We start from the raw sequence: 14,610 nt of genomic DNA on the forward strand, positions 1-14,610 counted from the left end.
GCAATGGGGCGTCTGATGGCGCGGACGATGCATCGGACGTGGGCGTAGGGCGCGGACGATGGCGGGCACCCACAATGGGGCGGACGATGGCACGCATCGAGCGTGCCATCGGGCGTCCCATTGTGGATGCCCTTATATGGAGTACTCAATTATAGGGCTTTTAGTTGATTCAAATTTTTGAAAAGATGAGTCAGTATTTTTTTTAGCAATTTCATTGTAATTGAATTAAATTTTTTTTGGTAATTAACAAGGTAAACATGTTTAATTTATTTTAGGGTTAGTGTGTATTTTATTTTAAAAATTTGAAAGGTTGAAAAAGTAAATTTAAACTCATCAGCTGTGGGTTGAAAAAGTAAATTTAAACTCATCAGCTATTCCCACAATTAAACCCCATACCAACTTCCACACTCCGTCGCTTCCTATGGCTTCCGCCACCGTCGATTCCGGCGCCGCCGCAAGCACTACAGACGGCGGATTACTCCGATTGGATTCAATTCCCATTGTGGATCTCCGTCTCCTCTCCCAATCGGAGCTCTATTCCCTCTCCCGCTGCTCCTCCTCCGCCGCCGACCCCAACCGCCGCGACGACGTCGTTATCCCAATCATCGACCGCTCCGTCTTCAACGAGTCCGCTGGCTCCAGAAAGCAGACCTACTCCCGCCTCCGCCTCGCCCCCACCGATTCCCCGTCCGCCGCCACTCCTCGCTCCCGCACGCCCCATCTCCGCTCCCCCGCCGCCGCCTATGGCTCCATCAACACTAAAACCGATCCGGAAAACGTCGAGAATCACCAAATCATCAATCTCCTGAAGCAATTCTTCGTCGCGGACATGGATCCCGCCGATTTATTCCCGGTGAAAATAGAATACCTAAATTCGCTGCCGCCGCAGCAATTTTCATCCCCGCCGTCTCCGCCCCCGGTTAATTTCCCCTCTATCGGAGTTAAACGGAAGCGCGGCCGGCCCCGCAAGGCCGTGGAAGTTAGTGTAATTGACGGCAGCTATGCGGATACGTTGCAATTGCCAATGCCATCGCTTAGTGAATTCATTCCGCGTGACAATGCGGACGAAAAAGACAGAGAAGTGTTGAATAGCGACGGAGTGGCCGTGGATTTGGCGGCGTTGGGCGCCTCGGAGCATCCTTATCGGGAGGAGATTCGGCGGAGGACGGATGGAATGCGAACAGAAGAGGAATTGTTAGGGTTTTTGACGGGATTGTATGGAAGGTGGGGAAGTAGGAGGAAGAAGAAGAGGATTGTTGATGCTAATGAGTTCGGATCGAAGCTGCCGGTTGGTTGGAAGCTTTCGCTCTCTGTCAAGAAGAAAAATGGCAATGTATGGCTCTATTGCCGTCGCTACATAAGGTTCCCCTTTCTTTATTTATTTACATTGCATTTCCATGTGTTGTGCTTCGCTATTAACTGGATTTATGAAGGAAAAAGTGATATCATCATGGTAAATTTTGTTGTTAATAGCCTTACTACGAATCTGGGGTAACTGTCAGTATTATTTGATTCACGTGATCTCTTACTGTCTTTCCACTTCTAGGAACTTCCATCTCCAGTGTTGTGAAATTCATGACATTTGCAGAGAGTGAGGTATTTCATATACTACTATTTGATTCTAGGCTTGTTGCATCCTATAAATGGCTCAGAAAAGACTTGCCACAGTAACATGTGGTTCTTTTTGGGGGAGCATTGATTGGAATATTTACAAATTGTTAATACTTACCTATGAAATTTTTGTGAAGCATATCATTGCATTTGTTGAGTTCGGTGTGTTGAAGATAAACTCATATGATTCCTTTGTCGATTGATGATACTCTTTTTTGGGATGTTAAGTTATTAGTTTTATGGTCTCAGTAATTTGGGAACTAATTTATTGACATCTGACAGTACCTTCTGTTCAAGTTCTTCAGAAAAGTCATTTTTCAATACTAATTTTTTCTCATACTTAAAACCTTTATAGTGGTGTGACAGTGTGACCTACCCATGCTTACTGTGGCACTACTAACCTGTTTGCTTGAAGTGGCAATTCATTTTTAAAATTCTGTGATTTTAACTAAAACCATTTAAATCAATTCCCTTTTTCATGTGCTTATTGAGTAAGTTTATCATATGTTGTTCATTTCAGCCCCAGTGGACTGCATTTTGTTACATGCAAGGGAGTATCATCATATTTGCTCTCTCTTCATGGCATGCAAGATACAAATCCATGCACCTTTGTCCAATATAATGACATCGTTAATGATGCTGATAAATTGACTACTGTCCCAGTAAGTTATCTGTTTTTATTCCTTTTATCTGTCCCATCTTCTCTCCTTATAAATTTGTTCACGGTGGACGTGACTAATTTTGCAGCTCGTTGTAGAAGATGATTATGAAATTGAAACCTTCTCTCATGCACCATCACCTCCTTTGGATTTGGTAACTGCTAATCCTGAAATCCTAGTTACAGTAAATGTGGGGAATGCTTCGGAGGATAGAATAGGAGAGAGTCTATGTTGCCACAAGTGCAATATAACTTTCAAAGACAAAGATGAATTCTTGAACCACCAATCATCGCTTCACCGGAAAAACAAAAACATTGTTCGCATTACTGATGGAGTTATTATTAAGGATGGAAAGTATGAGTGCCAATTCTGTCATAAGACATTTAGTGAACGGCATCGGTACAATGGTCATGTTGGTACCCATGTGAGATTCCAACCTAAGCTGGTTGGAGAGTTTTCTCAGTCTGTTTATCCCACTTCTGTCAATGTATATCCTACTCAAGATAATGCAGTGGAAGGATCATCAAAGTCTCATAATGCGATGGATGTTTGTAACACTATCACAAATAATGGGCCAACTATTTGCTCAAATCATGATAAAATTCATGGCCATTTCGGAGAGTTAGAAGATGGCAGTAGGAACATTAGAGGGATGGATAAAGCTACTGACACAGTCACTGAAACAAATCATTCGTCAGTTCCGGAGGTTCTCTTCACTAGCAATGAGAATAAAAGTTCGCATAACGACGCATGCCTGAATGATTCTGCTGCTGAAATCAGTAAAGATGGTTCCATGATGCAAGGGGTGATGATGATGGAATCAACTTTGTCTCAAAATGGCGCTGCAGATAAGGATATGACTGTCAGTGTGATCGAGAATTCTGTATCTACTGATAACCCCATGCAAAGTATGGCATCTAAATGTTTATTAGATTCTAATGATCATATGGAAGAATGTCCAGTGGTGAATGATAATCAGCATAGAAGAAATGATAGCAATCAAAAGACAATGGAGCTCAACTTTGATCCTCAGAGTCTTGGATTGAATGAATCTGTATTATCTCTTTTTGGGACTCAAGGTCAAGGACTGCAGGATAAGAATTTAGCAGTTAGTAAGACTGATTTGGAAATCTTGCCTTGTAAGGACATTGCTACCACCGAGAGTATAACTTCTGGACCAGAGGCATCTAAACTTGAGAAAGGTCCTAACATCAGTATGCCCATAGCTGATAATGGAAAAGCATCTAAAGAAGACAATATTCCCTGCTCTGCAGTTACATGTAAAGTCGGTGATACACTTAGTTTCAGTAAGTATGAGAATGACAGTTCCAAGGCGAATAATGAAGGTGTGAACATGCATGAGGAACTGCAATATGGAATGGATTCAAATATTCAAACTTGGAATAGGCAAGAAGATGCGACCAATAAAGATTTCTCTGAGGTATTCACTCATCTTTTGGACGTGCCAGGGGTGCACGGCATGTCTAAAAGTCATTTAGCTGCTAATGATAAAAACACATATCATTATGAAAATAATGATGGTGGAGTTTGTGGAAGGGAGACAAAAATGCCCGAATTTGATTGTCTCCAAAATTTTGGGAGTGGTCAATCTAGTGACCTTTTCAGCAGCAGCTCTGCTATAGTAAGTTCCAATTCCATTACAGGAGCTAACCAGGATACAAGACTTGGAGTGTGCTCTCCTTTTATATCTACAACTGATAAGCAGTTATCTGCAGAAGATAATATGATTACGATGTTCAATGATACTATGAAAGAGCACAGACAGGATCCATCTGAAGGTATATTACTCAATCAGTCTGGTATTTCAGAAGTATCAAATGGGGCATTTACGTCTGATAAGGTTTACTCTACTGCTAATCCTTCTGAACTCAATGGAATCGAGATTGCTGGTAAGCATGAGCTAAGCCTTTCTTTTGGTAGTCTTCAGACAGATATGTGTGCAGAGTCGAATAGGGTTGAACAGGAAAGCTATCGAGGAAATAGCTTTAACATCGAGGCCGCTGGCCCTAAAACATATGGCAATCCAACTCATTCAAGTATCCTGAGTAGTAACATAGCTGCTGACATGGAACAAGCCAGACCTTTTGGATATTCTAATATATCCTTCAATGACACAACAAATGAACCTGGCAATAGTTTTAATGTGGTTCAGGGGGGAAGGGACTGGGACGGGACCAGAGGAAATGAGGTAAGAACTTCTAGCCAGAACTTTATGGTTGGTTTTGGGAATGGCAGCTTGCAAACCAGTGAGTGTGCTGCAGCTGATGGTTCTTGGAGAAATGGTCCTGATAATGTGTTTGGAGGTTGTTATGATGCTAATTCAACCCCACACATTCAATCTTCTAGCTTTTTTCCAACTTTTGGCCTTGCACCAACTACGGTACCTTCAGAAATCTTTATTTTTGTGATATTAGATGGACACATTAATCGTAAAAGGAAATCTTTCTTGTTTTGCTATGCTCATGCTTTTGTCAACTTGCTTTCTGTGCAGGGGCAAGAAAGCTCATTTGGTGTGGATCACAACTATGGTATTCAAAGTGACATGATGAGGCCAGTTAGAGCCCAACCCGTCGAATACAGTTTCATGAGTGAGCAACGTGTAAACTCGTTACCCGGAGAAGCCAAGAATTTCCCATATGGTACAAATATGGAACAAGAGATGGATCCTTCATTTTGGTTGGGAAAGGATGCTTTAATGCCAAATGCATCCCATATTAGTCAGGCCACGTCCATTTGCGTTTGGTGCAGGAACGTATTCTTGAACGAGCACGTTGAAGCAGGAGTACAGACAGGTGCAATTGGCACTATCTGTCCATCTTGCAGTTCGAGAATCCCGGGACATTTCAATGTGCTCTAGTGCACCCCGATCTCCCTTCCAGCACCGCCTTCCTCTGTGAATTCTTTTGCAACTCCAAGTATAATGACAATAGGTAACCTATTCGTTGCAGGATTATTATAGAAAGATTTTTGGAATTTTGGTTAGTTTTAGAATGAATCAGTAGATATGGCTGTACATGTTTTTTTTAACAGATAGTAGATGTTTTTTTATCAATTCAATTCATAAGAGCACCCACAACCGTGCTCTTGCCAGCGAGCACGGTTGTGGGCCCGACCCCACTTTTTCTGCCTGCTCTCTGGGAAGAGCACAACAGTGTTGTGCTCTTCCGCAAGGACGAGCACAATTCAATTTAAAATTTAATTAAACAAAAACATTTCCATAAAATTAAAATTCATTAAAAAACCACAATAAATATTACAAATTACAAATAAAATAAAAAAGACATAATTAAAATCTTAAAAATTAAAAATTACATAATTAAAATACTAAAAATACCTAAAAATAAAAAATTACATAATTAAACTCCTAAAAAATTAAAAATTACATAATTAAAAGCTAAAAATACCCCCGTGGACGACTACTCATCCGGCGGCGGCACTACCCCCAATTGTCTTTGGAGGCCCAATATCATGGCCTCGTGCGATCGAAGTTGCGAGAGAGTCATAGTGGACCTATCGGCCATATTGAGTTGGGCCAAAAGCTGCCACAACGAGTTGGTGGGGGGTGGAGGTGGCGCATATGAAACGGGAACGGGAGCGGGAACTGGAGCATCGGCGGTTGCAGCCGCGGCTCGACGGCGGTTGGCCGCCGCCTTTTTCCTTCCTTGCGGTCGGCATTGGGAACCGCTCGGGCAAGCGTCGGGGCTACCCAAGTTAGCTCCGACGAGTTGGCTAGCCACTTCTTCGGAGCCGGCGTCGGATAGGGATACCGACCTTGACCGTTTGGAGGAGCCGCTAGAGAAGGATGTTACGCCTCCCATATACTTCGGGTGCGTCCGCGTCTCCTGCCAAACGTTGAGGTACTTGAACGACTTGTAGTTCATGGATTGGTAGGTGCTCAACGCGGCAGTGATGATGTCAACCTCGCTCCGGCCGCTCCCCGCATTACGCTCTACCTGGAGGAAATAGCCATTGAACTTGCCAATTTCATCGTTGGCTCGGTAGATGGCGTTGCGCACCATACTCTCGTTGCGCTCAATTGTTCCCGGCGGCCGGTTTTCATTGTACCGGCGAGCGATGCGCTACCAAAAGTGATCGCCGGATTGGTTCGTGCCAACCACCGGATCTTCGGAGATTTCCAAGTACGCCGTGAACAATTTATCCATCTCCGCCGGAGTGTACGGTGTGCGGACACCGCGAGTAGGAGGAGTCGGAGTTTGGGAGGGGGCGGTCGACCTAGGCTCCGGTGTCCACCCGTATCGCCCTTCGGGGGCACCTTGGTCGTCGATTGGGTATGGCTGGTAGCCACCCGGAACGCCCAAACTTTGGGTTTGAGGAGGGGCCGAATATTCCATTTCCGGACTAGGAAACGGTTGTGAACCGAACCATTCGGGGTTCCAACCGTGGGAGGGCGGGGGGCCATCGCCTTGGCCGGACATTGTTATGTTGTAGGAGTGGAAGAAAGATTGAGAATGAATATGAGAGAATGAAGATGAGAATGAGAATGAGAATGGAAATTAGAGAGTGTAGATGAGAATTGTGTAGTGTGGGGTGAATTTTTGGGTGTGAAAGTGGGGTATTTATAGATGAAAATGTGTATTTTTTGGGGGAAATTTTTTTTTTTTTAAATATGATGGAAAATGTTAAAAAATGGATATATTTTTTTTGGGAAGTTGAATTTTTTTAATCGGTTTTTTAAATTAAAAACCGATTTTAGTTAGAGTGGACTACAAAAATGGTCTATGAACTATAGGTTTATCTCGCTTAAAGTCTCTGAATTTCAAAAATATCTATAGTAGTCCCTGGACTAATAGTTTATTTTAAAATCGGTCCTTTTGCCCTTTTTTCACCCGAAAATGCCCTTTTGGGTAGCTGGGCAATTACGTCTTTTTACATTTTTTTATTTTTTCAATTTGATATTATTTTAATATATTATTTCAAAATTATCTTCTTCTTTCCTTTGCTATCCTTCATTTTGTTTCATTTTTTAAATATTAGATTTAATTTTATAAAATTAAATCTAAAATTTAGATTTTTTAAATATTAATAAATTATTTTAATTAAAATTATTAATTTATGTATTCTTTCTCGACTCACAAGTATATATATAGAAATAAAACTATGCAACTAGCTCATATGAGATTTCCTTTGATTTACTTATTTATGATTTTTGGCATTTGGATACTGAATTCGGGTGATGATGTGGTTGAAATATTTTTGCAAACTTGTTATAAAGATGTAGCCATTGTCCCTTGTGTTTCTATAATTGTGAACTTGAACTTTTATTTGAGTTTCAAGTTGATTGTAATTTGAGTTTCTAGAATTTATGCTATCACAAAATAGATGTGAAGTTATTGTTGATCCCTTTGAAAAGCATTGAAAAGTAAGCAAAAATAAAATGTCTAGATGAGGATTGCCAAAAAAAGATAATTAAGTTCAATAGCCACAAAAAGAGCAAAGTAACTTGAAAACCTTTGTTTATATAAATATATGTATTTATTTATTTAATTAATTCTTATATTAGTTTCAACATTTCCTGAGCATATTCTACGAATATAGCCTAGCTTTGACATTTCTTATATTTTTGCTGACAGTTGTGGATTATTTTTTAAAAAATTCGCAACAATTCATCTTAAAATATGTTACCATAAACCTGTTAATCATGTATCAAAACATCAATAAATAATAATAAAAAAACAAGTTCACAAAAGATACATAACATTACATCCTTTCAAAATGACTTATACGACGATGGGGTGTATTTCAGCGTTGTTTGTAGACTGAAGGACCTGCCTAGAGATTTCTCGAACTTGTCGCATTCTTGGGTCCATTTCTTGGTCAGTAGTCAAATGCCAAATCTGCTGCATAGCCTCAACCTAGATAAAAAAAAATCATAAAGACATCAATACGAAACAATCTATAACACATGAAAGCATATAGTTTAATATAACAAACTTACAAGTATCTCATCGAAGAAGCCGACTCGTTCATCCCAGCAGTTGACTGTACCCCCACAGGTTGAGTTAGGTACGTTACAGTAATCCTGTTATACCACGCCATATATCCCCGACTCAATGGAATGTTCATGGACATCGTTGTCGTCTACGGTTGCCTGAAACCTTTCATACCCCATGTCCCACTCCCCAGTGAAGAACTTATGTGTCTTTTCCCAATCATTACTCTTCTTACCACGCCGATCATTTTTACCCAAATGATCAGCGTTTTTGACCGATTGAGGAATCTTCTGGTACCGATTGAATTGTCTGTGCACTCGTCCAGCCTCATGCGCCTCGACATAGGCCCAAAACACTAAATAAGTGTCACACATGGAGCATCCATTCACATCATTGCAGTAGTCAGGCAGTATGCAATCTGCATATGGCGTCCACAGAAACTACAAACCAACAATGCAAACGCCAAATTAACTTCATAATAAATTCATAAATGAAGTCAACATAAAAATAAAATTCACCTGGCCAGGTTTAATCAAGGATATTTGATCACAGTAATGCTCCACCGAAAATCTAGGAGCATTTCCTATTTGCGTAGTTCCTTTCCACCTATAAAAAAATTGATGTAAAAAAGAACCTAAGTTACATAAACAAATAAATGTTTAAATATATCACCTGGCGCCACATGGCGTATACGGCTCGTGCACGAGCGCTACTACGAACGACGACCTCAATGTGAGCATTCTTTCCCACGCCCATAGCTGCAGAAGCATCATAGGCCCGCCCAACTCTTTCCTTTTATCAATGGAAGCCTCATACAGATAATGATACAGGTACGACAAAGCCGCACTTCCCTAACTAATATTGTGCACCTCGTTCGGATTCTCAAATGCATTCAGCCACATAAAAGGAACCTTACACCCCATGGTGTCTGGTAGAATGAGTCCTCCTAACAAGATTAGGGCATGGATACGTGTCCTTTGGATGTACACATAATCAGGTAGGTCATCACCCAAAGGTATCCTCGTTTGACTGATCAGAGCAGTCATCAGCATTAGGGGTGGCAAATCGTGCGTGTCGGGTCGTTATCGTGTCGACACGATAACGACACGACACGATAACAACAAACACGAACATGACCCGTTAAGAAAACACCAAACACGAACACGAACACGACCCGCTACCCTCAGACACGAACACGACACAAACGACACGAACCACTTCGGGTCAACACGACACGATAACAACACGTACATGAGATGACACGATAACGACTCGATAACAACACGACCTGATAACGGTTAAACCTATTAAAAACATCCAATTGCTAATTACAAAATCTGATCTAAACATAAAAACATCAATAATTTCTTAGTAAAAAATCCAACAAAAATCCAACAAAATTCAACAAAAATGAAAATAATAAGAATTAAATTATAATATTATTTCTTAATGGATAACACGAACCTGACACGAACACGGCACGAAATTTTCGTGTCCTTAACGGGTCGACCCGTAAGCTCTGACTTAAACCCATTAATTTCGTGCCGGTTCGTGTCGTGTTATCGTGTCGTGTCAAAAATTGCCAGCCCTAATCAGCATACCGCCTTGCTTTGTCTCTGCTTCTGTATTGGGTATCCATCCCAACAAATCTCGCCACTTGCTGGGCCAATCGGTATATTTGACACGATGATCATGGCCTGTGAAAGCACGACCGTCCGCTCTCAAGCCCCACAGGACTTGCACATCTTCTAAGGTCACAGTTGCCTCTCCAACTGGTAGATGGAAAGTGTGCGTCTCAGGCCTCCAACGCTCAACCAAAGCAGTGATAAGCTCGTTGTCGACCTTCATGGACTTCCCACAATCCATCACGCCTTGGAAACCAAAGATGTTAAGCCAATACCTCACATTGACATGAATATCCACATCACATATCTTACTTTTCGTCCGACAAACTTTGAAAAGATGTGTTGTGCCATCTTTCAATTTTATGTGATATGTGTTTTTTCTGAAGATATAGCACTGACGGATCTTCATGTCCATATAACAACTGCCCTCTAGAACTTGAAGTTTCCATATAATCTAACAACATATTCACAAAACAATAATTACAAACATCATATTCAAGTTAATGCAACACAATAGTATACATAGCACAACCAATCAATCAATTTCAATCCCTCAATTCGTACTCAAACAAGCACCCGAACAATATTTTTTTAGCATAATTCTTACAAAAACCTTGAATTTCACAAGCACTCTAACAGTAAATGACAATTGTATAATTCTTACAAACCATAATTTCACAAGAAAACAACAACATCAAAGTCCCACTTTTTCAATAATCATCTTTACCCCTCTTTTTCAATAATCATCTTTAACTAATTGGTTGAATTTCACAACTTCAATAATTGGATGAATTTCACAAACATATAGAATCAATTGCTTGCATATCATCAATAAAAACCAGTTACAATTAAAAAAACAGCAAATCATCGGACTAATTGAACAATTTCTTCATAAACCCTAATTAACAAAATGACCAAAAACCTTCACAAAATATGCAATAAACAATGACTAAGGGAGGAATATTGAAAGATTGAGGAAAACTAACCGTAATATACTGGAAAATCGCTCAAAATCGCCGAGAATCGGAAGTATAAAGTGAGACAAATAAATTCAAGACAAATAAATTATAGAAACATACTTAATTAAAACCCCTATATTTTAAAAAAATACAAAAAAGTAACCAATAAAAAATAGATAAAAACCTAGAAAAAAAGTATAAAGTGAGAAGATCGTTGAATGTGAATAATGTCGTATGGAGGTATATATAGAGGGATAAATTTGATGACAGGGCCGATGATCGACTCTATCTCCACAATGAAGGGCTGATCAAAGGCCCTATGAGATTGGCCAAAGCCGATACAACGGCTCTTTGGGGTGATGGTGGAAATGCCGATGATCGGCTCCTCTTCCACAATGAGGGGCCGATGGGGGAGCCGATCATAGCTCAATTGATCGGCCCCATAGTGAATGCTCTTATAAAAACCTTAATATCATTGCTCACGTCATAATACATGATATTTTATTTCCATTGGAGTATAAGAAGTTGACACGTGACTGCCAATAGTATTTTATTTTCATTAATTTAATCCCCCCCTATGATAACGGATATTTCAAAGTTCTAACTTTTAAAATATCTAAAAATATAAAAAAATGAAAATGGCAAAAATATTAAAATAGGCGATAGCGAAGACGAAGAGAGGTAGAAAGAAGGCGAGAAGCTGAAACCAAGGTGTTAGTTCCTTCTTCACCACCACTCCCCCCGTCTTCTACCTCCTCAAATCGGTTCTTCAAACCCTGATTGTTTTGATTAATCGATTCCGAAAATGGAGGATCTGCACCGGATTCTCGAGCTTGCTGGACTGACGGTGTTTCTTCTCATCGGGAGGCTAACCTGCGCCGACGCCGATAGGTCTCCGTCGCGGCCCCTGTGTGTGTTAGACTCCCTCAAAGACTCGTTCTTCGCTCCCCGGAGCGATGTTTGTTACATTAGTCGCGACCGATTTTCTCACCCTGTCGGCGTGATTGAGGTATAATCATTTTCAATTTTTGTTTATTTTGGGGTTTTATGTGAAATTGTTTTCTGTGTATACGCAATTGAATTGTTCTGAGAAGTTTATGTGAGATACACAGTGTTTATTTTCGCGGTCACTGGTTGATCACTGAGGACCGCCGAAGCTCTTTGATTCGTGGGATAGGGTTTGTGAATTTAGTGAAGAAAGCTGAAAGCTTTTTCACAGGATTTTTTAGCTCTTGCTCTAGTTTATTTGACTGAGTGATTTAAGAATATTTGGAGAATTTACCATGATCCAATTTTTTGGTGCATTTGATTTTGATATGCGATTATAACTTCATATATAATACAGTAATTTATAGTAGTAGGTAGCTGCGTCTTGAATTGATAAGTATGTGCATATCAATACTATATGAAGATTTAATGGTGTTAAGAAAGAACTAGCATCTAGATTATTATGAAGGTTATCACTTGGGAATAGTGAGAGGTTGAAGAAGATGAATGTTCAGTTTGGAAATTTCACTTGCAAAGAAAGTTTAGTGTTCTTGGGGTGTGTGCAATATCACTAGTATGGAGAATATATGTCACGAACGATCCCTTTACTTGAGAATCTAACAAAGAATTGCATTATTTCATTTTGACCTTAACTCAACTGCTTGAGTTGGCGTATGCTTGTATTTCTCGTTTATCAAGGGCCCTACTGTAACAATGAATTCCACTTTGAAGGGGAATGAGGTTGCATTGCAGAAGGCACTGCATATGGTCCACAAAAACGAAAATGACTATGCTTCTGTCCTCTTTTACTCGGCTAGGTGTCCTTTCTCTGGAACATTTAGGCCAAAGCTTTCCGTTTTGTCTTCGATATATCCTTCAATCCCTCACTTTGCAATCAAAGAATCATCAGTCAGGCCAAGGTTAGATTATCAACACCTTCATTCTTATGTTCCTTATGACATTCTAGGACGACTAATTTAAAAGAAAATTATGTCTTTTTTCAGCATTCTGTCAAAATATGGAGTTTATGGGTTCCCAACCTTGATACTTCTAAACTCTACCATGCGCATGCGATATCAGGGCTCTCGCACTCTGGAATCTCTAATTGCTTTTTATGGTGATGTTACGGGTAAGGTTATCAATGAAGTCTCTAATATTGTCTATATAAATCTAGTTAGCTTGGAGAACTGAACCTTGAAACCCTGTCTCAAAAATTCAGGCTTGAAGACATCATCTGCTGATCCAGTGTATCTGGAGAAGATTGGATGTTCAGGATCCGACGAAAGGCACAATACTCACCAGGAGATGTGCCCTTTCCCTTGGGCCCGATCACCCGAGAATTTACTGCAGCAGGAAACATATTTGGCCTTAGCTACCATTTTTGTGATCATGAGGTTGCTTTACTGCACTTTCCCAACATTACACAGATACGGTCAGTTGGCTTGGAGGAGGTACATCATAAACGCTAGCTTCAGTAGCTTGTGGGAGCATTCTGTAGTCCACATAAATCGACTCTTACAGCTGTTCAAATCTCTGAACGAGCCGGGCAAGAAAAGCAATCTGCAAGAAGGAGCTAAGAACGCCAAAGCTTGGGCTTCCAAGTCTCTAGCAACTGTCTCGTTCGGGGATGCTAGCTCAAGCCATAGCAATGCTCAGTAATCTCCACTGACCTCTGTCTATGTACATTTCTTGATAGCAGCTTTTCAAGCAGACGAAGATGTCTCATAGTGTCATCGAAATTTGAGCTACACATGCCTAAACAAGGTCTTTACTGGACGAACGCCCAATTAAGCCTTATAATCAGGAACAGCAACAACAACGTGGTACCCTCACAACCATAATCGAGGTTCAGTGCTTGCTGATGCTGGCCCGCGCATCTATTCTTTATCGAATGCTTTAGGTAGGTGTTTCAGGCGCTGCATGGCGCCACATATCTCGTGTTCTTGTAACCTAGTGCTGATTTTGTTTCACCAACCCTGAAGTATTGTTATATCTTTAGCTTCAATTTGTGTAGCTTCCTTTATTTCTGCAGCATCAAGTTTCGAATTCCATCTTTTTGTATTCTTTCAATTTTTTAGTTTCTCTTTAGATGAACGAAGATGGAGGTAGTAGTGAATATGGAGGGGTTAAGTTTTTTAATTTATATATTTATGTTTTTTAGGTAATACTATACTCAAAATTTGAATCAATCTCAGCATAAATTCGAGAGAATAAAATATCATAATCATCTTTCCAGTTCGGTTAATTTTGACTAATACCAACTACATATTCTACATTCGCTCTTTTGAAATTTATTCCCAAAAAATCAATATAATTGTCAACCCAATTGGTAACTGATTAAAGCTAAAGACATTACGAATCATATCTTGCTATTTTAAAAACGAAAAGTAGCAATAATTATATCATTAATGAGTTCTATTAACATCATTGTTTATAAAGCAGAATAATCTTTCCATAAATACAAATTTTTATGTGAAAGTCAGAGTATAACACCTTTATAGATGATAGCTTTGTCGATTTTAGTATTTTGCACCTTTACTAGTGTTTCCGTTTCATTTCACGTTTTCAATTCAATTTAAAGAAATAATAAAAGCATTTAATTGTGTGATTAATTGGCTTAATTTCTAATCTCCTTCTGATTGATACTCATTTAAGATATTTTAAGTGTGATGGGGGAGTATTTATTATTATTATTATTATTATTATTATTATTATTATTATTATTATTATTATTATTATTATTATTATTATTATTATTATTATTATTATTATTATTATTATTAAAATCTAAAATACA

The 14,610-nt window shown here is 39.6% G+C and overlaps 2 protein-coding genes across 2 annotated transcripts; both read left to right on the forward strand.

The window, feature by feature from the left end:
- The first annotated feature begins 363 nt into the window (after positions 1-363).
- LOC121792855 lies at positions 364-5,348 on the forward strand. Its single transcript, XM_042190975.1, has 4 exons — positions 364-1,362; positions 2,132-2,273; positions 2,359-4,671; positions 4,783-5,348. Exons 1-4 carry the CDS (start codon positions 422-424, stop codon positions 5,146-5,148), a joined length of 3,762 nt encoding a protein of 1,253 aa, XP_042046909.1. The 5' UTR covers positions 364-421; the 3' UTR covers positions 5,149-5,348.
- A 6,104-nt stretch (positions 5,349-11,452) lies between these two features.
- Positions 11,453-13,874, forward strand: LOC121766675 (5'-adenylylsulfate reductase-like 4). Its single transcript, XM_042162947.1, has 4 exons — positions 11,453-11,835; positions 12,546-12,733; positions 12,818-12,942; positions 13,033-13,874. Exons 1-4 carry the CDS (start codon positions 11,632-11,634, stop codon positions 13,470-13,472), a joined length of 957 nt encoding a protein of 318 aa, XP_042018881.1. The 5' UTR covers positions 11,453-11,631; the 3' UTR covers positions 13,473-13,874.
- The last annotated feature ends 736 nt before the right edge of the window (positions 13,875-14,610 follow it).

This window comes from Salvia splendens, chromosome 2 (assembly GCF_004379255.2).
Source record: "Salvia splendens isolate huo1 chromosome 2, SspV2, whole genome shotgun sequence".
In the NCBI taxonomy this organism is placed as follows: Eukaryota; Viridiplantae; Streptophyta; class Magnoliopsida; order Lamiales; family Lamiaceae; genus Salvia; species Salvia splendens.